Here is a 26,361-nt window from a genome sequence, read left to right as displayed (position 1 = left end):
AAACATGTAATAATTACTACATGAAAATAAAGTTATTAGTCTGCCGACTGTATGAATAAGTTGACACTTGTTTCTGGGCTTTTTGTTATACTGTTCGTTTGTGAGCAGAAACGTTCATGTGTCATTTCCCATAAACTTAAATGTACCTTCTGTTATCTTCTCTTACACATGTCCTTATGTGTTGCACTTTTTTCCACTAATGACATAAGGCATAACAGAACCCACCAAACACAGGTGTGAACTTAGCCTAAATTGACAATTGGGTGTTAACATTTGGAGTATTTTCAAATTGCTGTATTTTTCACATCAGTAATTTTTCACTGAACCCATTTTGGCTTATGGACAGATTGTTTTTCTCTTCCTGGCTTCAGTGATTTGTCACTGATGCCTTGCTGACCCATTCCTTTCAATTGGCTTCTTCACACTTCAGTTTTTTTCACTGATCAGTTTAGAACCTGTTCTTTTTTGTGTTCACTGACATTGAAAAGAATGGGTCAACAGTGAAAAATCATTGAAGCTGGGAAGAGAAAAACAATCTGTAAGCGTCTATAAGCCGAAATGGGTTCAGTGAAAAATCACTGAAAAAACTGTCAATGTGAAACCACCCTTAGTTTGTCAAAGTGGATGTATATCTACACCGTCTACCATAGCCAGAACTTATTGGGTATGTGAGTGTGTACATCCTTAAAATATGAACCAATTTATGCTCAAATTTCAAAGAGGAATAGCTGAAGAACAGTGGAATGCAAAGGTCTAAGAAAAGATGCTCCAGAACTGTTAATTAAGTACAAAAGGATTTTTGTTTAAAGGTTTTCTGACCCATCGCCATTATAATAGAAACAATTCAAAAACATTTAAAGATAAAATAAAAAAGGAGAATTATATGTCATGGTTATATTTCTTTCTTTAAATTTATTTATTCTTGAAACCGACCATGGTCAACAGTGTTTATGGTTCTGGACCTTAAAAAACCTACAATCCTTGTTTCAGGAATTGTTGTAATACTTTACACTTAATACTTTTCAGAACAGAACTTTTATTGATGCCCCCAAAGAATCCTCATATGACACAATCCTTCTTGCTTCTTCAGGAATTTGGGCATATTTTTTCCAAGCTCAGATAATGTCAGCACTGTGCAAATAAACCAGATGAAATCCTGAGAGTAAACAAGTTTCATGTTGCCACCGAAAAGTTGTGAAATTTCTATTAGCAAAATTATCTCCAAGAAGTCTTTTTTTCCTTTGAAGATAAAGGTTTTTTGGCCCAGGAGTTTCTGGAGAAGATATGATGTCAGTGCTTTAGTTTGCTTTACTTTCCTAGAAACATTGACAGTATTGACCACAAATAACCTCAAATCACACATATTACAAAACATCTCTTTCTACCCATCGCCACAAAAAGTAACGGATTAAACCAAATCATGGACGGAACTGGTTACAGGTCAATGATGACCAATAGAAGACAAAAGAGCAGAATGTTTGACAAATCTTTACAAAGTCAATAGTTTTTCATGACATAATCTAGAATTGATACTTCATTTGGCTACACTGAACCCCAAACACAGAACACTTGGACTGGTAAATATCAGTCATGTTATTATAATCAGATCTTCAGAAGGTTGAACTTCTATGACTACCAGAATATTTATGTATTCTAAGAGAAATACTCAGACCTCACAGGACAATCCGCTGTCACCTATCTTTTTATGAACAATGTGAAAGTGATGACTTGGTAGAACTTGCTATTTCCTGACTGGTGAACATTTTCAGATTTTCTACACATGTAAATACAGTCATATATGCATTATATAAAGCCTGTATAGTTTCTAAGTCAATGGACATATTATGATGTCATCGCACATCTTATCTTCTTTGATACAAACAGCTGAATTGTAGTTATAGGCACGAATGCAGTACTAGAAACATCTGAGGCTCATATTTCATCGCAACAAACTGGAACATTTATCTTGGGACCTTAATCGTATTGTATTCCATAAACAGGGATATGGTTGGTTCAATTTGGGTCAACCTGTTAGAAGGTAAGGAGCGAGTGCTATATTCCTAGTCCAAAAAGACAATCATAATCAAATAGTTGGAGGGGAAGTTAAATCCTAATTACAGACAATCTTCATGTGTATTGATAGCACCTTATTCATCGGGATTGCGTTGTGTTACTAGTACTACTCTTTACTGCATGAAGGCAAATATCAGCACAAATCGTGTGCTCCACCATTCTGTGACACACAGTTTCTGAGCTGAAAGTGTCTAGTTGTCCTACACACTTGAGCTCTCTTTTCCTCTTCAGTTTTGAAACTTAAAGCCAACAATACTTTTACAACTCAATAAAATCTTGACGATTGTCACTGATGTCCTCTTATTGTTGTCCAACTGATTTGTTTTCTTTACGAGGGAAACCACAAATTATAAGATGCTATGTCGCCGATTCACATTTACCGACTGTAAGTTTCAAAGCCCCTTGTAGATGTAGATTTTTTAAGGCCTTAAATTCCAAAGGCATCGCATGTGGACCTGCCTGTGATGTGTATCCATATTTAAGGCTGTCATAGTAGTGATACTTCACAGGGTTTTGATGAAGATCTCGGGAGAATGGCCAGAAGCCATACAAGTCAATTCTGTTACAGAAACGAGTTGCCAATGTGTACATTAGGATTCCAGTAGTAGGTCTTTTTATGTGCACCTTGTTGGTTAACCAGTACCTGGAAAAGACAAAAGACAATGTTATGTTACTATTCTGGTCTCATAATGTAACTATAGAAGGTCAATGACAGTTTGGAATGAATTATACATACAATCTGTGTTCCTTTTTATTAAGAAAATCAATTTTTCCAAAGAGAATGACCTGTACAAAGACTTATTATTATTATGTAAAATGTGACCTACCAGGAAGAATAACATTGGAATTGCTAAAAAGAAATTCTAAAAAATTGTACAACAATTCTCTTATTTTCTCTAACACTGTCTTTATGGGGTTTGTAATATGCAATTAAGTTTTCCAAGATGGAAAAAGGGGATTTCTACCCCTAGTACTACCCTGAAGCTCCCAACACATATGACATGGGTTAATAGCAAAACCAGTAGGTCTCTTCCAGAATGGAAAAACACCCAATGGCGGACAACACTCTTTCAAGATCTTTTTTCATCATTGCACTGTAGAGTTACAAACTGTTTTGGCTAGGTGAGAGCCCATAGATCAGTAAGAAAATATGTACTTAAGGAGATTGCCTTTGCAGGTGTAAGATTTTTGAGTCATAACTCAAGATTTCAATATGTCTACCCTTTTTCTCAAATTTCACAAAATTGACATTGTAACCAAGTCCTTGAGTAGCTGAAATTCACTTCACAACTATAGACCGGTGATGTCCAAAATCACCCTTTTGTTTTCCCCTCCTTGCCCGCTAAAAAAACAACTTGTATACTTACCTCAGTGTGGTTCTCCCGACACCTGCATACTCACAGTATGCAACACCATGGCTTCACTACGCATGTGCTGTCGGTATGACAGCCATCGCCTGTCCCATCTCTAGGTAAGTATAAAGGTTTATTTTTTATAGTGCACATGGAAAGATCTCTAACAGGGGGATTTTGGACACTAAACCTCAGGGCCCATAAGGACCTGTAGGTCGTTTAGTGTCCCAAATTGCCCTGATATTGCTTTCAATTTTAATCTTCATGTAGAGCACAATACTTTTTCCCCTTCAACTACCAGGGAATAAAACTGGGTGAATGAATTAAGACTGGACCTGCACTCTACACTAAACAGGAGCCTTAGAAATAGATAAAACATTTAATTTTAGTGTAAAATTGCCCTAATATAAATTTCTCCGGTGGGAACCCGGCATCATAGAGGTGTCATCATAGACATATATCCAGAGACAGTTTTAACTTTCTGTTTTAAGAACTGTATAAATAAAGATCAATTGTTTTCAGATAAAAGGAAGATTTTTGGAGGTTTTTAAGAGATTCTTTACAGAAAAAGTTGAAGTCGTGGATGGGTCACGCATGTCAATGCAGACAGTTTATACAAATGATATCCAGCTGAATACTGTGATTAGTCTTATCAAACAGCATCTATTATATAATGTTAATATTCAGAGCATTGTAAACTTGCTTCATAGGAACTTCTTATACATTCTGATAAAAATAAATCCAAATGACTAAAATGATACAGTGTGGATGGAAAATACGTAATTCTAAGGATCTTATCAAGAACTATGTGGTCTTTTGTGCTTGACACCCAGGTAGGCACAAATATACTGTATTCTTCAAATGGTACTTAAGTATCTTGTTGTAGTATTGTGCACACTGTATCTTCCAAGTTATCCGAAGTTATAAATATATTTCATTTGATGTGGATCTATGAATGTTGTAGATGAGAGGTGAAGGTTTCGGTTGGCATACTGTAAGCAGAATGTATTTTCTTTGAAAAATTCTTCTTACTTCTTCTAGGTGTTCTCCTCTCACCTTTGTACTAGATATGAATGAATATTTTGTGTACAACTCAGTGGGGCAGATTTACTTACCCAGTCCATTCGCGATCCAGCGGCGCGTTCTCTGCGGTGGGTTCGGGTTCGGCCGGGATTCACTAAAGTAGTTCCTCAGACGTCCACCAGGTGGCGCTGCTGCGCTGATGTCCGCCGAAATGCACTCAAGTACTTTTTTAAATGCGGCGGTTTTTCAGAATCCGTCGGGTTTTCGTGCATGCCAGCGCCGATGCGCCACAATCCGATCGCGTGCGCCAAAATTCCGGGGCAATTCAGGGGAAATCGGCGCAAATCGAAAATATTCGGGTAACATGTCAGGAAAACGCGACTCTGGAGACCTTATTGGCTTATCTTAGATGGAAATTGCCCTACCCCAAATTTTGTTGATTTTAGCCAACCACCTGATGTGTAAGGGGCCTTCCAACTCTCTGCTATCTGCTCTTCAGATATCAAGACAAATGTGAATGCAGTTTTTTTGTTACGAGGAGATGAGTATTCTGTAATAGAGATTCTCTCCAGTCGTCACTTATATTCTTTTGGCGAAGCCAATTATACATGTATACAAGTCATAAGCAACAGATTTCTGGCAAACATGACAACTTTCTTATGTGTAAGAGCCAAGCAATGATAAGAAACGGATTTTCCTAGAAATGTTTCTTCCCACTCAGTGCCCATTTGCTGTACATTCAATATTGCTGTTGATTGGGGACACAGACATGTTATGGAAATCCCAACCCCCCAACACCAAAAAAAATCATGTTTAACTATGTTTTTTTATGACATGAATGAAACAGTGTCCCTGTTTTAAACATGTAGCCCGTAACCTTGGGAAGTCCTCTATTGTACAGAAAGAACTTTGGAAGTCTTGTTTTTTAGTTTTCCTCTCATTCTTGTTATCTATGAATTCAGCATTGGAAAACTAATAAAAAATGCTATACTAAAAAGTCCATTATAGCCCCATTACAACTGCTTATGAACTGCTTTGCACAGATGTCACCATGGTCATCATGGTCATATGGCACAGTAACAGTGCTTGGTTTTAGTTGTAAAAGATAAATTTATATCCGAACATATACCCGAGTATAAGCAGAGATCCCTAATTTTAACACAATAAACTGGAAAAACCTATTGACTTGAGTATAAGCCAAGAGTGGGAAATGCATTGGTCACAGTCTCAGTCAGTATATAGACAGCAAGCCTCCTGTACTATATAGCCTGCTAGCCCCCTGTAGTATATAGCCTTCCAGCCCCCTGTAGTATATAGCCTTCCAGCCCCTTGTAGTCTATAGCATGCCAGCCCCTGTAGTATATAGCCAGCCAGCCCCTGTAGTATATAGCCAGCCAGCCCCTGTAGTATATAGCCAGCCAGCCCCTGTAGTATATAGCATTCCCCTGTAGTATATAGCCTGCCAGCCCCCTGTTGTGTATAGCCTGCCTGCCGCTGCAGTATAAAGCCAGCCAGCCCCCTGTAGTATATAGCCAGCCCCCTGTAGTATATAGCCACCAGCCCCCTGTAGTATATGCAGCCCCCTCCCCAGTATATAGCCTGCAGCCCCTGTCCCCAATATAATGCCTGTAGGAAAAAAATCAAACAATGTACTCACCTATTGAGGCCCCCCCCCCCGGCAGGTAATCTTCTATACAGTGATGCTCCAGAACCTGCTCCGTGTCCCTGTGCTACCATCGCAGGCACCATGATGTCAGCCACTTGCTGACATCATAGTGTGTGCCAATAAGCACATAGTAGAATGTCAGCGAGTGGCTGACATCACGCTGCCTGTATCATACAGCTGTGTAAAAGAGGACCTGCCAGGGGGCGTCAGAAGGTGAGTACACTGTTTTTTTTTTTTCTTGACTTGAGTATAAGCAGAGGTGAGGTTTTTCAGCACATTTTTTGTGCTGAAAAACTCGGCTTATACTCGAGTATATATGGTATATGGTTCCATATAATTTACAGCTGAATGTATGTTATAACAACATCATTTTATTTATGACAGGATTTCAGAAGTTGCCCCCAGATAGTGACCATTTTAATCCATGCAGCCTCCTCTGGGGCACAGATTCCGTCTTAAAGCATCATGATTAGAGATGAGCGAGTATACTCGTCCGAGCTTGATGCTCGTTCGAGTATTAAGGTACTCGAAACGGCTCGTTGCTCGGACGAGTATTTCCCCTGCTCGAGATCGAGCATTTCATTAAAAAAACACAGTGAAGAACAATGAAGAATAGAATAAAAACAGTGAACACAGTGAACACAGGATCATTTAAGTGAAAAACACACTGAAGAACACAGTGAAGAATAGATTACAGATGTTCGGCACATCTGCTTACTTGTCGGAAGATAGGCGCGGAACGGTGCGAACAAAATAGTATGTGAAGAACAATATATATGTGTGAAGAACACATTGAAGAACACGGTGAGCAGGACAGAGACAACGGGGAGCAGCACAGAGACACCGGGGAGCAGCACAGAACACCGGGGAGCAGCACGGAGACAAGGGGCAGTGGCAGCACGGAGACATCGGGCAGCGGCACGGAGACATCGGGGCACGGAGACATCGGGGAGCGGCAAGGAGACATCGGGGAGCGGCACGGAGACATCAGGACACGGAGACATCGGGGAGCGGCACGGAGACATCGGGGAGCGGCACGGAGACATCGGGCACGGAGACATCGGGGAGCGGCACGGATACATCGGGGCACGGAGACATCGGGCAGCGGCACGGAGCGGCACAGAGACATCGGGGAGCGGCACGGAGACATTGGGGCACGGAGACATCGGGGAGCAGCACGGAGACATCGGGGAGCGGCACGGAGACATCGGGGCACGGAGACATCGGGGAGCGGCACGGAGACATCGGGGCACGGAGACATCGGGGCACGGAGACATCGGGGCACGGAGACATCGGGGCACGGAGACATCAGGGCACGGAGACATCGGGCAGCGGCACGGAGACATTGGGCAGCGGCACGGAGACATCGGGGAGACTTCAGTGGAAGAAGAGCAGCGGATCCTGGGACAGCGTATCTCCCGACAAGTAAGCAGATGTGCCGAACATCTGCAATCTATTCTTCACTGTGTTTTTCACTGTGTTTTTCACTTAAATGATCCTGTGTTCACTGTGTTCACTGTTTTTATTCTGTTCTTCACATCTGCTAACTTGTCGGGAGATAATATACGTGCGGAACAGTGAAGAATAGATTGCATACATCTGCTAACTTATCAGAAGACATTCTTTTTCAATTAATTAACACATTTTATTCCCGAACCATGGTCCCTTTGAAAAATGCTCGAGTCTCCCATTGACTTCAATGGGGCTCGTTATTCGAGACGAGCACTCGAGCATCTGGAAAAGTTCGTCTCGAATAACGAGCTCTCGAGCATTTTAGTGCTCGCTCATCTCTAATCATGATGTATGACCAGCTACTTATCTTAAATAAAGGGTGTCTACTAACAGTTAGCATATCCTATGGTATATAAAGAAAAAAGCAATACCTTCAGTAATATCTAACTAAATTCATATGTAATACAAGAATTTAACCTTTAAGAAATAAAGCAACATTCCCGTCCTAGTACCCCTAACTTGGTTGCAGTCTTTATATTTGTATGATAGATACAAATTTCCCTGCAGTGTAGCGTCTTGTCAATTCTAACCCTAATGCCATCATGGATAATCTATTTATCCCTGTGCTATGAAATATTGATCCCATGATGTCTCAAGCACAGCATCATATTGTAAAACGTCGTAAAGTGACAAAAATATCCACTTATGTTACTCAGGAAACAAGATACCACCTTTTGGAAGCTGCTTTTTCCTGTCCACCATTTACAACAATCAAACCAAGCATCTATGTAAATGGGGAAGGAAGGAGATAAACTGAGCCATTGCTTTGGAGAGCCCTGATCTCCATGTATTTCATTTTGCTCATATTGACAGCTATAGTTCCCATGGCCCCGTGTACGAGCCGACTGTCTGGTGTTCAAAACTCAGAGCAGGTCCTATTCCTGCCCATTGTTGTGGTTTTGGCAGTATTTCTTCTGATGACACACGGGCCACAGTCAATAGACAGCATGATATGTAGTTTGAGTCCTAAGTCCATCCATGTTTATACTCAATGGGGTAATTTATCATTAGCCCCACAACTGCCCCAAAACAACGTCACACATAGACGAAAAAAAAAAACAACATTAATACACAACCCTCTATGTTCTCTGTACGTAGCAAGGAAGGTAACAGCACTTAGGTCCAATTTATATGGACACATTGATCTGGTCTATACTAAAATAAAACAAAAATGTCCTCTCTATCATGATTTTAAAATTCAATTTCCAGTATATAGTGATGGAGAAATGATCTCACTGAATGAGTTGATGTAACATTCATCTTTATTTCAATAGCTTTATATTACATAATAGATGGTCACTGGCTAATAGTTTCAGCGGTGCGAACCAATCAAGTAATTTATGCAGGAAAACAGCAAACAAAAGCCCATTTGTATCAAAATGTTATAATTAAAGACTGACAATTTTGTCTGAATAATTCTGAACTGGTTCATTAAAACATGTGGATTGCTACAGGTGCTGATGGCACCTAAAGGGTTAAGGTCATAGTGCCGTACCTCACAAATGTTTAATAAAACCTTTTCATCTTTTTCCCTTTTCTCAGATTCCCTCTCCTGGTCACCATAGAGACACAAAGTAAGGCTTTCATCTGCGAAAGGAGACCAGTCGCAGACTAGAACAATTAATTAATTTTGCATATTCAAATGAGGCTGTTTAAAATCTATATGCCGAGACCGTCTGCCTTCATTAATAGGACACAAAGTGACTGTAGATTTCCTTCATTGCAAAAGGCTTTAAGGATCATACAAAAATGTTGCAGCATTTAGGACAGTTTAGGACATTAGAGTCTGTATGGTTAGAGGCTACGATTAGGAACAAGACATTGTTCATCATATTTAGTGATGAGTGGACCTGTTGAAATTTGGGTTCAGCCAAACCCACAATGTAAAAAAACGCAGTCCAGGATCGGGTACAGGACCCGGACCCCAACCAGCACCGATCACAGGTATTAACTGTTTAAATGCTGCTGGCAAAGTTCTGCATTTGAATTCCCCCAAGCCTTATGTACACCAACATTTTGTAAAGGGATATCAATCCCTGGAACAAAACCAGGAAATAGTTTCCCTCCTACACCACCCTCACTCCAATTGGCTTCTCTGCCCTGCTCCGGAGCATTCAATATGACCTGTGGTATAATAATAGCACTATTCTACAACACGTAGGACCTGGCATTGAAGTAATCTGGGAAAAAATCAGCCTCTCAGTCTATTCAGCACAATGGACCATATTTACTAAGGACTTTGCTCCTCTTTGTGATGCACTTTTTTCAGACTGTGCCCATTCTTCAATGTTAAAATGACTTGCAAAGATATTTAACTAGTGCGTGCGCTGCGACTGTGTCGCACGCAACCCTTTTTTTGGTGTAGCTGTGCTGGCTTCCATGCGACACAATTTAAGGTGTGTGCCGTTGGACAGTCCGACTGATTCGGACTGATAGCAGGATTTAACTTTCAAATTGTGTCGCAAGCCCTAGCCCTTAGAGGCACCACTAAAAAGATGGTGGACTCTGTTGGGCGCATGATCTTAGTGAATCGCTGCTCAGTGCATTATAGATGAACAATGCACTTTCTGTGAACTCCGGTGACCGGATAAGTAAATGTGCACCAATGTATCAGATGTACATCAGGAGGCTGGAGACTCCATATATATTGGGCCCATTAGAGGGACAGTGGAACATCATACACAAGTGGGCCATATATGATAAATAACCCCCATTGTCTGTATATCAATAATGGATTTTTTTTAACTTTTCCACAACATATGTCTTTAATATATAAAGCTAGGCAAAATTAGACAAGGTTAACATACAGTAAGTAGAGTAGAACAAAAGTGAACAGACAATAGACTGGTGTGTGAGGACCTAGCTGAGGTAATAAGGGCATTTCAGGAACCTATGGGATTGCACATAGCAAAGTCCATTATTTTGCAGCTAGTGTGTTGGACTTCTAAAGAAATGGCTGTGTCCCTTTTATTGTCCTTAAATTGCCCATCATTAAAAATTTCTCAAAGAGCTTGTGTATGATGTGACATTAGAATTATCTGCAGCAAATTTGCATCAAGCTTGCCAAAGGCCCAGGAGAGGCGTTGATTATTCCAAATTATTGTGACTTGCCACCTTCTGGGCCACAGAGGCTACCCACTTTTATTTGAAAGACACACAATATACCTTTCAGGTCAGCAAAATTTTATGAACAATTTCTAGTCTTGGTGTCCTAAGCTGACACACACGAACAAGATGCAGCGGTTACCCTGGTGACAAGCGACAATGCCAGACCAGTGACCTATTAAAATAAATATTTAATAAGCAATCATTCGGAGATCAAATATGTCATGCTCATGGTGTGCACCACACAGGGAATTAAACAAGACCTATTTATGTTTAGCAGGGAATCACAGATAACACAATTACAGATAACAAGATGAGGACACTGTCGGAAGCAGTTCATAACAAGTAGGACATCGCTGTTTATGATGAAACTAACACTTACTCAACATGACAGTTTCGCTTGCTAAAATACTTGGCCAAATAATATCAAGGCTGTCACAACATGCCAGTATTTTTGTCAGAAAATGGGGAAAATAAAGTTTCCTTTACTAGAATTACATCTCCAACCAAACAAGTGATCTTACAAAATTCAGAAACCGTGCTGCATCATCATACCTCACATCTACAATATACAAAATCCGATCTACTTAAAGTGTGACCATCATTTGCTATAAAATGTAATATTGTGTTGAAGGTGGGGGAGTTGAGAACATTTTTGTAATGTACTTTATGAAGAAATTCTGCTTAGTTTGTAAAATATCAGGCTCCACAGTTCCCTCCCATAAAGATACATCTGCCTGTATAGTGTGTTTATGGGGCTGACTATGAGCTTTAATTTAATGTCCCTGTGTTTGTTTAAACAGCTCTGAGAAGGGAGGATAAACCCTTTAACTTTAAGCTTGATGTTTGAAAATAATACTCATAGCGTACTACAGTAGAGAACAGGAAGGGTTAACACATTGCTCAGAGCTGTGTAAACAAACAGAAGAGAAGAGAGAGTCCCTTCAATCTGGTAGACAGATCTACCCTGGCAACGGAGAAGTAAAACTGTAACTAAGGGGCACTTTGCAGCCGGTTTCTTTACAAACAAAGCAACATTTCTTAATCATGTATATAAGAAAGATTTTCATTATATTCTTCCCTAAACAATATCAAAAATCTTCTGAACCGGTCTTATCTCTGCTCTTATTATTATCAAACAATCCTCTTATATCCTTATGTTGACCATGAGTGGATCTTATGCTAGGCTAGTCCTCTCAACAGGGGATCACAGAGATGATCCTGCTGCTGGGTACTGCACAGGAGTATGACTTGAAAGGGTGCAGAGGGGACTCTGGAGCCTTAGGTTGCCATTGGTTTCTCTTTTCTAAATGAAAAATCCAGTACTATAAATGTTAAATTTTAGTTGCCGACCAGGTACAGATTATTCATAAATGCAGTTTCAAATTCTGCATAAACAGATTTCAAAGTGTCTTATAAGAATAAGGATGCCTGGTTTATCGATAGTCCTAAACATTGAATCAGGTACGTATCCTTTTGTCTCATGCAGTCAAAAACTCAAATCTACGCTATCTAGGAGCTGGCATTGACTTAATTTATGTATAGTCACAATTTACGTGTGTAGAATAAGTTATGTCAAATTTGAACTTTAGATGTTGGCTCAAATCTTTTTTGGGTGACTTCTCGATACACATGTGAACTAAATATTTCTTTCTAAAACTAAGCAAATTATATTCTGTATGTAACGTGTGTATATATATATATATATATATATATATATATATGTAGTATATATAATATCCTAAGCTACAGGCACACAAGAGCTGGCATCATTAAAGCCTGTCTTTGCAAAGAAGATTAAACATTCTCCTGTAAGTTTTCTACAGAGTGTACCTCATTAAAGCAGTCACCACGTATACAAATACCTTAACTCATACTGCTTGACACTTATCCCTTTCTCTTCTAATGAAAGACAGATTATAGCTAGAGATTTAATAGAAAACGAAGGGTGGTTCAGTGAATCCTTCAATTACTAAATGTAATACAAAGAACTGTCCAAGGCTTGGCCACTCTTCCAGGTTTCGCGAGCAGGTGCACAGGTAGATAAGCCAATCACAACTGTTTTGGCGAAATAGGTCCCAGCCAGGGGCATATCCTATCACAAGGAGACCGTGCCGCATGTTCGAAAGATGAGTTAAGTAAATAATTGACTGTGGCGGCACAGAAGGAAAGCAGGAAGGCAAGCAGCTGCTACGGACTAAATTTAATTCAATTACAATGAAAATGGCTGCAGTAGACTAGCCCTATAGGCAGGTAGGTTGTGGATAGATGTAGTGTTATATGTCTGTGGATCGATTTGCAATGGCAACATCCAAAAATAGCTGATGAGCTTCTCTTCACGGTTCCTTCAAGAAAAATATGATATTGCCTGTGCTTTTCATGGCAAGACTAGGCAAGCAATCAGCTCGCAGCCAATCAACAATATCACAGTTTTTAAGGCTCAAGATAATAAAGGAAGCATTTTACCTCAGATAATGTGAAAAAGATATCTGTGTGGAAGATACTCTCACCCGGGAATTAAACATTTTTGTATTAAAAAATGATTGGAAAGGCAGATGAAAAATCTTCAGTTTTAGTTTTTTATAATTTTTCTCAAAGCAAGCAGATATTATCGACACATTTTTTTTCTTTTGTTGTTGGCAGTCCATCAGGATGCGTGCTTTATGGCACCAGTGATATATTGAAGTAACTTTGTCACGTGATCACCAGGACCAGTAGAGGACCTGCCGATGACTCTATTTTCTGCCTCCTTATACCGGCATTATGTCAATGACATGTTTTGTTACATGATCACCAGGACCTGCCGATGACTATTTTCTGCAGCTCAAGCCATGTGTATAAGAAACCAAAAAGGCAGAAGCGGTAAATACCATTTCTGTCTTCTTTCCAGGGTCCCCTGCAGAATCCAGCAATGGTATATTCAACATTCGTCTGCCCAATCATTCAGACAGCCTTTTAATACACAATAAGGCAGGGACGTGGACTACCCACAGAAATATACAGTAGAAAGTCCACAAGCAGGAGTATTACTATTTGTTTAATTACAAATTCCTCCTAGAATCCCCAGTGGAGCATGCATGGCTTTTAAACCAGTAGGTCAAATCTATTAAACTGGCTGCACCAGTTTTCAGTCTGACTTTGCAGTAGAAAGAACGTCTTTGGAGCTTGTACATGTATGTATAAAGTGGTTGCACCAAATTTGTGTTGCGGCAGCATTGTGTCAGTGTCATGCTGTATATTAATGGTGCACCTTAAAGAGGACGTGTCAGCCTAAAGTATGCCCCCATTCAAACATAGTTGCCTAATCCACTCCCCTTCCCCTTTCTATTGATGTTAAATTTATCCTCCTAATCAGGAATCAGGAAAACATTAGGAAAATATACCTTGATTTCATGACCTCTGACCAAATGCGGTTGCGTATATTATACTATGATATTCATAAGGAGGTGTGTCGGCACTCCTCTATGTATTGCAGCCACCATCCCCTGTTTTCCAGTTCTCATCTGGGTGCACTGGATGCCGGCATCTCTGGTGTCTTCTGTGCGGCGCATGTGCAGTAGTTCCCCCGCAAAAACAGCCAGGCAGATGAAGGAGAGGACAAGCCGCATCACAGATTGGTCTGCGCTTGTGCAATACAAGCAATGCTGCCGGCCTGAGTGACTGATATGGCCCTGAACATAGTGCTTGCGCACTGGATGCTATCATCGAGGGCATCCAGTGCAAAAGCGCGAGAGCTGGAACCCGGGGGGGGGGGGCTGCAATACATAGAGGGGTGCCAGCATGACCCTTTATGAATATACCTGACTGCAGGCACACAGATCCATGGATCTGACCTCTTATTTGATAAGAGGTCGTAAAATCAAGGTACATTTTCCTAATCTTTTCCTGAAGGCAGGAGGATAAATTTAACATCAATAGAAAGGGGCTGGAAAGTGGATTAGTTGGCTATGGTTGAATGGGGGCATAATATAGACTGACAGGTCCTCTTTAAAAAGATGGAGCACTATCTATATAAAGGAAGTAAAGAAGGGGGCCTCGCAATACCTCATTTTAAATTATACTTTCTTTTAGCCAAAATTCTTTTTATAAACAGATGGAGGGACTCTGCCGTGGTATGTAAAAATATCACGGGAGTGCATAAAATGTCCCTTTTTGAGATATTAGAAGCTGGGTTATTGGGAATGAGAGGATCTAGGAGGATACCAATGTACTATCTAAAATAAGAGAGCTGGAAATTTATCAGGAAGATCAGTATTAGAGCAAGTGCATCAATCTGTACACTGATTTGGTAAAATCGTAATTTAGAGGAATTTTTAAACTCACAGATACACAGATATGGGAGTCGTTGGGTATCACCAAAGTAGAACACTTATTTAAGAATGGGGCACTAATTCCCCTGCATGAACTACAAAGTAGCCATCCTATGGGGAATAGGTTTGTTTTTCACTATATGCAAGTATTGGATGCTTATAAAAAGTCCAGAGATAAAACACGATTTATTGTTTCCTACAATACTATATTTGATAAACTTTTTTTTGATTGTAAAGACAATTTCTCTTTTTCTAAGGTATATAAGATAATGAATGTTGAATATATAATACTACCATTAACACTGTTAATCACTGGTCAGAAGTATATTATAATATTGTTTATTCCTTTTTAAACATGAACCATAGGCTGATACAGTTTAATTTTGTGCATAGACATAGTTGATTTTAGGCATATGAGTTGGGGGTGCCCATCCATTGAGAGTTTTTGGGCTGAGATACAAGTCACAATAACTAACACTCTGGATATTGTGCTACCATGCTCCTTTGAGGTCTTAGTGATCAATGACCTTGTGAATGATGGAATACAAAAGTTATCAAGATTACAAAAAATAACAATCTGTAAATTTTCCTTGGTTGCGAAAATATTGATTGCAAGGACTTGGATGAAGCCCATATCACCAACCATTGGGGGCTGGAGGGCTTTGATGGAGAAAATTATAAAATGGGGTCCCCAGGAAGGTGGGGAAAATTATGGAGAACATCTGTGGAAAAATGTTAGTTTGGAAAAAGATATTAACAATGTAGATTTTTTTCTCCCCCCCCCCCCCCCCTCCTTGGCAGAATGGGGCTAGTTTCTATTTTGGATTGGGGTTTGGATTATATTAGGATGTTTAACCCCTTAACGCTCTGCGCCGCCATCTTTTTTTCGATTGCCACGCCCCCGAACGTCATCGGGGGGCGGCGATCGGTTGCCATGGTAGCCTCGTGTCTTCTTTTGACACGAGGCTATCTGGCAGCTGCATATTCGTTACAATGAGCCAGTGGCTCATTGTAATGAATGTGCTGCAAAAATGCCATATATTGCAATACTGTAGTATTGCAGTATATGGTAGCAGCGATCTGACCATCTAGGGTTAATGTACCCTAGATGGTCTAAAAGATGCCCGATCTATCAAAATATAAAAACGGTTACGGGCGGCGGTGACCTCCGAGGCGGGAAATGGCGCCCAAATGTCCGAAATGCGACTTTTACACCTTTTTACATAACATAAAAAATGAAATAAAAAATGATCAAAATGTCGCACAGACCTCAAAATGGTAGCAATGAAAACGTCGCCTCATTTCGCAAAAAATGACCCCTCACACATCTCCGTGCGCCAAAGTATGAAAAAGTTATTAGCGTCAGAAGATGGCAAAAAAATTTTTTTCTTTTTTGTACACATTCGTTTAATTTTTGAAAATGTATTAAAACACAATAAAACCTATATAAATTTGGTATCACCGCGATCGCACCGAACCAAAGAACCAAAGAATAAAGTAGGCGTGTTATTTGGAGCGAAGAGTGAAAGTCGTAAAAACTGAGCCCACAAGAACGTTTTCAATTTTTTCAGCTTCGCAGTACACGGCATGTTAAAATAAATAACATTACGGGAAAGTAAAATTCGTTACGCACAAAATAAGCCCTCACACAGGTCTGTACACGGAAAAATGAAAAGTGATGGATTTTTGAAGTTAGAGAGCGAGAAATGAGGCGAAAAACCCTCCGTCCTTAAGGGGTTAAGATATGTTGATGCAGGATAAAGATGATATGTCGAGTATATTCTCAATGAGATGTAAATTGTGAAAGTGGGGAAATGCTTGCCATTTTGTAATATGCTCGCTTGTATACTATCTTGAACATGTAAACACTGTATGCAAATTATGTAAGAAAAAAAATAAAATTGGAATTTAGAAAAAAATAAAAGATGGAGCACACTTCCTGAGTAGTGCACGAGGCGCCAGATAATTGAAGACTATGCGCTAATATTCAATAAACTACAATCTAGAAATAAAAACTTTAGAATACAGTCTATACATAAATAATCTCATACCTAATTCAAAAATAAAACAACAGGTATTACATAGATGAAATCTCCTAAAGGCAAAAATTGTTCTTTTGTTCTATTATTTGGTTGTTTATCGATATTAACTCAAATGTTTGAAAAATATAATAAATACTCATTTGTTTATAGATAAGATACACCCCATCAACCCTCCCCTTCTCCCCTCCCTCCCCAGAACCAACTCACCCCACCACTCCCAATACCCAGTCCCAACCCATACCCCCCCCTTTTTCCCTCCGTCAAAGGAAACTGCTCTCTTTTGTTAAATGAATGATCATTGATATTTGAATGCTCATTGGTGTACTTATATTTGCAATGTAAAATATAAAATCAATAAACAAAGTTAAAAAAAAACTGCCCCCCTTCACATTCGTGAGGCAAACTGCACTTAGAGCAGTTTGCTTCACTATTGATAAATCAGGGTCAACATGCTAGATATTAATCAAACTGTTTGGTAGAATTCTATGTTTTACCCAAAAGTGTCTCAAATGCCTTTATGACTTATTTTGTAACTCTTTTGAAAAGTCTGCCCCGTTTAAGCAAGATTGTATTTGATTGTATTAGGCAGTTGAACTCCTGTGCCAGTTAAGGAGGGTTATCCTTAGGAGAATGATTTTTTTAAATCCCTTTACTTATTTATTTTTGGTCCATACCTGTCTAGATTACTTTCACAGATTGAAGGTATCATAAACTTAAAGGGGTATTCTCGTCTGGGCATTCACTTTCAGTTTCATTAATCTGCCATATATAAACATTTCTTCAATTGGATGTTATTAAAAAAAATGTTCCTGCAGGACTCTATAGCACAAATCTGGCCACCCCTGCCAGAGTGTGACGGGGTCGTATCCGAGGAAGCTATCTGGTTTCTAAGGGACAACATGACTACATATATGAGAAATTGGGGCAGATTTACTTACCCGGCCCATTCGCGATCCAGCGGCGCGTTCTCTGCTCTGGATTCGGGTCCGGCCGGGATTTACGAAGGTAGTTCCTCCGCCATCCACCAGGTGGCGCTGCTGCGCTGAAAAGTATCTCAACGAGCCAGAATGCACCACCTCGGACCAGGTGAAGGTAAGCGCTCCCCAAGCGACACTTTTTCGGTTTTTAAATGCCGCGGTTTTTCCGAATACGTCAGGTTTTCGTTCGGCCACGCCCCCCGATTTCCGTCCCGCGCATGCCGGCGCCGATGAGCCACAATCCGATCGCGTGCGCCACAATCCCTGGGCAATTCAGGTACAATCGGCGCAAATCGGAAATATTCGGGTAACACGTCGGGAAAACGCAAATCGGGCCCTTAGTAAATGACCCCCATTATCTTCACACAGGAACATTTTTTTAGAACATCTAATTGAAGAAATGTTTATATATAGAAGATTAGTGAAACTGAATGTGAGTGCCCAGACGAGAATATCCCTTTAAGGAGAGATGGCCCAAAAAGTCATACATGGGGCACCGTGCGCTGAATATACAGTCCTCCTTGTATGAGCTATATAGGTGGCTTGCAAAAGTCCGAATGAATTCCTTTCTAATCCACGTCTATGGCCTCTCACCAAGCCAAAACATTCCCTATTCCCAGTGTCACTAATTTGATGTAAAAAAAGAACAAAACAGCACTGCCTAAACAATTGAGTGTTAATTCTACACCGGCTTCTCTTTCCGCAATGTGCCGGCACAAACAGGGAAAAAGGGAGTATCCTTTTTTTTAATATGCCCACGTTATAACTTATGCAAGACAATATGGGATAATAAACCACTGTTCCATTGATGATTACTTCAACGTACTGCTACTACTTTCTCATTGTACTGGACATTGATTTAGTCATTTTGTTTAACAGAAGTTGCAAAACATAACCCTAAACCTTATGGTGTATTTTTTCTCTGACTGTATTTCATGAGAAATACAAAAAAAGTTAAACTTAGAAAATAATTTTTCACCTGGGCAGCAAATGCCTGGTTAATAAAATATATTTCCACTTTAATCGGTCAGTGTTTAAGAGAAAATCATGCATTAACCTTTTTTTCCAGGGTTGATTAGACCTTAACGCTACATTCATGTGTTTCTTAAAAGCATTGCAATAAAATCCTGCCTTGTAAAGTCTACTTAGCAAACAATTATCCTTAGGAGAACGGCCAAAAGTAAATTATTGACCTCAATGAAATGTGAGAAAAGAGCTGTAGAGCTGTGGTCATTCAGCACTGCTCAGAGTTTAGCAGAATTACAGCTGAAAATGTAAAAAAATAACAGCAGAGTTAGGCTGCATTCACACACATGTATGGGGGACGTATATACAGCCGACTTATATACGGCCGATATACGTCCCCCATACACTTCTATGGGCTCACCGCACACGTGCAGCACCATACCGCACCATAGCCCGGGAAAAGATAGGACATGTCCTATCTTTTCCCGTATTACGGTGCCGTGGCCCATATGTTCCTATGGAGAGGGGCGGGGTGAGCAGCGCTCACCTCCTCTCCCCGCGCTGCCGTGTGCCCGCCGTGCTACTAGCTACTAGCTATAGGTGCCCCAAAATATTTTTTTGACTATAAGGCGCACCAGATTAAATGGCGCACCTGATTATAAGGGTGAATGACCAGCAGGTGACAGACCTGTGCACAGTTCAAGGCAGCTGTTGTCTGTAAGTACGGTTCATATATAAGGCGCACTGGACTATAAGGCGCACCTTTGATTTCTGAGAAAATCAAAGGATTTTTTGTGCGCCATATAGTCCGAAAAATACGGTAATGGGTAGCATTACACTAAGCCTTGCAGCTCTGGGAACCTGGGTTCAAGTCCCAGGGTCAACATCTGCAAAGAGTTTGTATATTCTCTCCGTGTTTGCATGGGTTTCCTCCAGGTCTTCCGGTTTCCTCCCACACTCCAAAAGCATACTGGTAGGATGATTAGATTTGAGTCCCATTGGGGACAGGGACTGATTTGGCAAACTCAGTACAGCGCTGCGTAATCTGTGTGCACTATAAAAATAAAGAATTATTATTATTACCTGACAAGTGCATCACATCTGCCAAAAAATAACCCTCCATTTATCCACATTATAAAAAAATTCATAGCCTGTACATTGTCACAATGCAAATCTGCTTTGAATGAGTCTCCTTCCATTATATACTCTATTGCCTCTCCATACAGCAGGTACCACCACATATGGGATATCAGCCTTGGGTATCATTTGTGGAGTTATTTGTCATTTGATCCATTGTGAATGTTTCATTTGGGGCCAAAATGAATGTATTGTCCAAAAAAATTAAAATTTTTAAATTGTACCTCCATTTTGCAATATGGCTTGTAATTAATAATGTAAGGGGTTATTATCTTTTAAACCCAGTACATTAGGTTCGGTGGTTTGGGTTCAAGTGTGATCCCATTGCACACCAAACCCTCACACTCTGCTTTAGGATGCCAATGTGCTCACCTCCGGAGGCTTGATTGTACACTGCACCACTTGAGGAAGTATGTAACTACCTGGTCACAGGTTAGTATCATTTTTTTTGGGCACTAGTGACGTTTTAGAAGTTCATTATCTGTCCGGATATGGGTATCTTTGCGCTGCCTTAGGTAGTTTTTTTTCGTGTTAGCTAAGATTACAGGAGGTGCAGGGGAGAGTGAGATGTGCTGCTGCTGCTGCAGTGTAACAACACCTTGTAAAGCATGAATAACAAATATAAGAAGATAATCACAGTCACGGTGCCTGGATCCATGAGTAAGTGCCCATGGTTTATCAAGCTTGATTTTGATGGTAGATTTCCTTTCATGACTCCTGAACTAGGCAAGTACACATACAATTATTAAAGAAGAGTAGATATACTATTATACACTTGCTGCTGAGCTTCACCTGTCTGGCACTATAAGATCATTGGAAATACATTTCTGATATTGGCAGCTATAGTATTTTCTGTCAGGAGAAAGGATTAGAACTGCTTAGTAAATGTGTTCCTCTAGTTTCCTTTGTCAAGAAAGATATTGTGCACTTTCCATCGTGGTGCTGAGTGATATTTTTCCTTGACGCGCTTCTCTTTCCCACGCTGAGATACGGCAGGTACATAGGAAAACCCTGATCTGTATTTTTCGTCTTGACAGTAAAGACTAATATGTGACTCACTTTATGCCCTGTGCAGCTTCCCGGAGATAAGTCTGGGAGATTCAGTGACCCAATTATGAAAACAAGCAACTTTCAGCAGTGCATTGCAGCCCGCACAGTTGTGAAGTCTCCTGACAGAGGACGACAGAGAATACTGTTATCTGCAGGAGGTAGAGCGGAGGCCACAGAGTCAGGATTAGGAACGCGCCTGTTTAAAAGAGCTTATCACAGCAGAATAGCTACAGAGACGAAGGAATGTCACTTCCAGTCATAGGATCTCAACCTTATTATTTAAAAGAAAAAAAATCCACATTTACTAAAATAAATAGCTCTACCTCCGCACAGAGCTAATACCCCAACTAATGGTCTTCGTGCCTTGTGTCGCCTCCCGCATTGTCGAATGCATTTAGTTATTTTGTAAAGAAAAGCGCATTTCATCAAACAATTGCTGACCTGTAGCGCTTGCACTAAAGCCATTGAATTCTACAATTTCCTAACCCACGGACTTTATTTTGCAAACTCTATACTTAGAGCTATTTATGTGACCTCTTCATAATGTAACAGCAATTCCAGCTTGCAACCTATACTCCAGCTTACTTACAATCTCACTGCCTCGGTTCCATTATGCATTGTGTACCTACAGGGAAATGTGGTCTAAATGATCTATGTATTTTAAATAACATTGGCTTTTATCAAAGACCCAACAGACATATTGGATGGATTTAGTCACCATTTCTGACAGCACTGCAGCCAAAAATGACTGCTACAGTATAGGTGGTCAACGTATATCCAGGATTAACGTAGATCAGGATTATAGCATAGCAGAAATAAATCAATGTTATTACTCATTCAGACCTAATGGTTTGTTCCATGAATTAAGTTAAAAATAAAGCTAGGAACGGAATAGAAATGACTAATAATCTGTTTCAGGTAAGTTCTAATAACCATATCTTTCTGCTGTGATATAAATTCTGGACATCACAGATGGGAGTATACTTCTTTGGAAAATTCTCCTTTATCCCCCCCCCCCCCCCCCAATCAAATATATTTTCATAAACTACCATTATAAGTCATTATAATATATATTATATGCCCTTGTTTTTAGGTTAAAAAAGCTTTAAAATTATGCAAATGAGCCTAAGGACTCTAGGCTCCGTTAAGATCTATGGAGCCCGAAGCCCCTCAGATTCATTTGCATAATTTTAAAGGTCTTTAAAAAAACAAACTAAAATAAGAGCAGATCCTGATTCAGGTGTATTCATGACAGCAATACCACCAGTTCTTGATTGATAGCCTATAAGATGATCTGCTACATTGAGCTGAAAGGAATGGGAGGTTACTGGCCGCCCCTCGCCCTGCAGATTGTGATAGGAACAGAGATTCAGCTGCCGACAGTGGGGCAGATTTATCAAGTGTCTGAAAGTCAGAATATTTCTAGTTGCCCATGGCAACCAATCACAGCTCAGCTTTCATTTTACAAGTGCTCATGAATATTTTAAAGGGGAGCTGTGATTGGTTGCCATGGGCAACTAGAAATATTCTGACTTTCAGACACTTGATAAATCTGCCCCAGTGTGTTCAGGTAAAATTACAGGATGCAGCCCTCTGTACAGAGGAAGTGTGCTACTAATTCATCTCAGGACTTTACGTAGCTGCTGCCTTATCTGTGTCTCTCACAGGCAACAGATAAAGCAAAATAACTAATAATGCAATGCCATACTGTTACTTCAACTGTACACAGGGAAAAGAACAGGGGGAAGGAAATGGCAGAGGTAACAGGGAAGTCTACACTTGGCTCAACTTCCTCACTTTAGTGTCACCGCCAATTTGTGTAATAAAGAAAAGGTGATTATACAATTATTGATGTATGGATCAACAAGATAAAGGCTGAGATGGAATCCTTGTGAGCTGCTCAAAAAGGTAATGATGTCAGAATTAGTGAGATAGAACAGCTGACGGGTTTCCTATAACTGCTGTTATAAAAACCCTGGGAACAGTGGCTACTTTGAAGAGTTCAATAAACTTACAGTATGTATTAAATGTTTAACCATTCTGTTAAATAGCCAGCATGTGATATTCCATTTTCTTAAATTACTGTGTGTAGATGATAAACTATAAACATACCCAGCTTATCCTGCTCTACAACATACTGCCTGCAGATAGGACACTATGTACAATCAGCACTGCTTATTCTGCTCTATAACATGCTACCTACAGATAGTACACTTTGTACAATCTGAAAAGCTTCTTCTGCTCTATAACATGCTTCCTGTAGATAGGACACTATGTACAATCTGCACAGCTTCTCCTGCTCTATAACAGATTGGCCCAAATGTATCAAAACTGGTGCAATTTTCAGTGCTCGGGCCTAAAAATTAACTGGGAAAAGATGGTACCTTTGGATGGGGAAAACCCTAACATCGGGATACATCTAGATATCTTACATATGGATGGTGTCTTTAAATATTTGGGGGTAATGGTTACAGCAGACCCAGACAGATATTTGAAATTGAACATTATCCCAATCCTAAATAAAATGCGACATAACATCTCCAATTGGCTGAAAATGCAATTTTCAAGAGCTGATAGGGTTGGACTAATAAAAATGATCTTATTACCGCAATTGTACCCTTTGGCGGCATGCCCAGTCTGGCTCCCGAAAAAGATCTTTAAATTAATTGATTCTTTGTTGAGTTGATATGGGCTAGGAAAAGGGCAAGGATGAAACTTGGTCTACTGTTCTACACTTGGTAGCAAGGGAGACTGGGCATTCCTTGGATGTTTGGCTATTTCATCACAGCCAAATTAAAATTTTTAGTTAGTAGATGTAATTGTAGTGCATTTCACAGGTTAATTAATCTAAGTATAGGGCATAGAGATTTGATTTCGCATTATTAGAGAGTGGAGAACTGGCACAGGCTTTACATAAGCATTTAAATATTGCGGTATTGTTGGATAAAGTTTGGAAGGCATTAAAAGAGATGCTGAACCTTGAGGGGATTTTGTCATTTTCACCCATTGGGGATAATTTTAGTTTTGAGAAATTTCGATGTATCACGGAGAAGGAATATTGGAGAAAGAGGGAACTGATCTTGCTTTCAGAAATTTTTTCAGAATCACGGATGTTAAATTTAGAAGAAACGCGGGCACAGTTTGGAAAGGGGATAAGAGTTTTAGTTTTAAATATCAATTGTATTACGCTTATATTAGAATGGGTGACAGGTGTAGATTTAGGGTGGGAACAAATATTTGAATAGAATTTTTTAGAAATTCCTCGATTACGAAGAAAGCTATATCATATATTTATAAACTAATACTGCAGGCCTGGACTGAAAAGGAAGTCATTCCATACTGTAAAAAATGGGAAAAGGATATCGGAAAGGTAACTAAGGAATTCTGGAAAAATTGCTATAGAGGAATTATCTGTTCGCCTATGTCCTGGAACCATAAGATGACATCAGCTATATTACACCCCTAAGTTATTATATAACATTAAACTGAGAGAAAACTCCAAGTGCCGCCGGTGTACGGAAGTAGGAGCGGGTTTCATACATAGCCTGGTCATGTCCAGAATTGGGCCTTTTTTGGAGAGAAGTTTTCCAATTTATAAATAATGAGCTCTCCATAGCCTTACCTGGGTCACTGGAAGTGGCTATTCTCGGGTGTTCAAATTGAATAGGCATGAACTTGGAAAAAAACAAATTATTAGTAAAATCATTTTGATCAGAAAAGTAAAAGCATGGGAAAGGATTAGCTATCAGAGAAGGGGGTGCCTCCACATTTGGAAAAAGATTTGGTTGGTAGGGGGGGCAAAGATTTCAGGAACTTTGAGGAGTTTGGATTCCTCCTCCCTCCCCTCTTAATAATTTTCTTTTGTTGTTGTTCTTTCTCTTTTCTATTTCCCGGCTGGGGTGGAAGGGTTGTTGGGGTGGTTATAAATGTTGGCTGGAACTAATTGGGGCATATTTACTTACCCGGTCCATTCGCGTTCTCTGCGGTGGATTCGGGTCTTCCGGCGATTCACCAGGTGTCGCTGCTGCGCTGAAGTTCCCCGAGGCCCACTGGAATGCCCTGAATTTCACCGGCCTATTCCTGGTGAAGGTAAGTGCAAGTTTCGCTACACATTTTTTTTTTAATGCGGCGGTTTCTCCAAATCCGTCGGGATTTAGTTCAGCCACGCCCCCCGATTTCCGTCGCGTTCATGCTGACGCCGATGCGCCAAAATCCGATCGCGTGCGCCAAAATCCCAGGGCAATACGGGGAAAATTGGCGTAAATCGGAAATATTCGGGTAACACGTCGGGAAAACGTGAATCGGGCCCTTAGTAAATGACCCCCATAATGTTTGATGTTGGGTATTTTGAATGATAAAAGGTTCTGTCTATATATAAGATTTTATGATATTTTCCGTCTACTGTTTGTATGTAATTATAAGAAAATAATAAAAAAAAACTGGTGCAATTTGCCTTAGTGACGTTTGCCTCACTTAAGCGCAGGTTGTACCAGATACTCCAACAGTCTTGCATGCTCTTAGTAGTCCGTTTTCAGGATGTTCACACAAATACACCTTTTTTTCTTGGTGCAGTTCACTTCATACTGTTACAACATAATTGTGACAAAGCACGGTAATACATATGAAACAAACTAGGAACACGCATTACCACACCCCTTTAGGTACACAGTTTTCTAAGGTATTGGACATTATGCAACAGCAACACAAAGGTGGAGCAAATACTAAAAATTCCAACAAAAACAAGATTCTAAAATATCCTCAGGATAGGAAAATAACACATTCTCTAATTCATTGTTATTAAGAAAAGTACAGCATTTCACCAATTTAATTCCAACCTTTCTCTATCAGTTCTGGTGTTTTTGGTTGTCCCTGGATACAACCATAAACTCCTGACTATAGCCGGGCGGATTCATGTCATATGAACACCTTATCTTGTACTGCAGGGGAGGGGCAGAAGGCAGAGAGCACTACAGACAGAGGCAATTTCTGTCCAGCAACAGCATATAAAGGAGACAGCAAAAGCTCCAAAGACAAGATCAGCTCTACAAACTCTTCAGACAAGATAAGCTCTGGGTCCAAGGGGAAGGGATGACATAGCAGTGCTAACTTTATTGATTAGGTGAGGGATCAGAACTGTCATTGTCATTG

The 26,361-nt window shown here is 40.1% G+C and overlaps 1 protein-coding gene across 1 annotated transcript in view; it reads right to left on the bottom strand.

Moving 5' to 3' along the window:
- Positions 1-889: 889 nt before the first annotated feature.
- Positions 890-26,361, bottom strand: part of ST8SIA2 (ST8 alpha-N-acetyl-neuraminide alpha-2,8-sialyltransferase 2) — a 137,417-nt gene continuing 111,945 nt past the window's right edge. Inside the window, exon 6 of the mRNA XM_072148554.1 lies at positions 890-2,716. Coding sequence (XP_072004655.1) covers positions 2,431-2,716 — 286 coding nt within the window. The 3' untranslated portion in view covers positions 890-2,430. The remainder of the gene's footprint in view (positions 2,717-26,361) is intronic.

This window comes from Engystomops pustulosus, chromosome 4 (assembly GCF_040894005.1).
Source record: "Engystomops pustulosus chromosome 4, aEngPut4.maternal, whole genome shotgun sequence".
Classification (NCBI taxonomy): Eukaryota; Metazoa; Chordata; class Amphibia; order Anura; family Leptodactylidae; genus Engystomops; species Engystomops pustulosus.
Note: the sequence above shows the minus strand (reverse complement) of the source record. Positions and strands in the feature narration are given on the sequence as shown.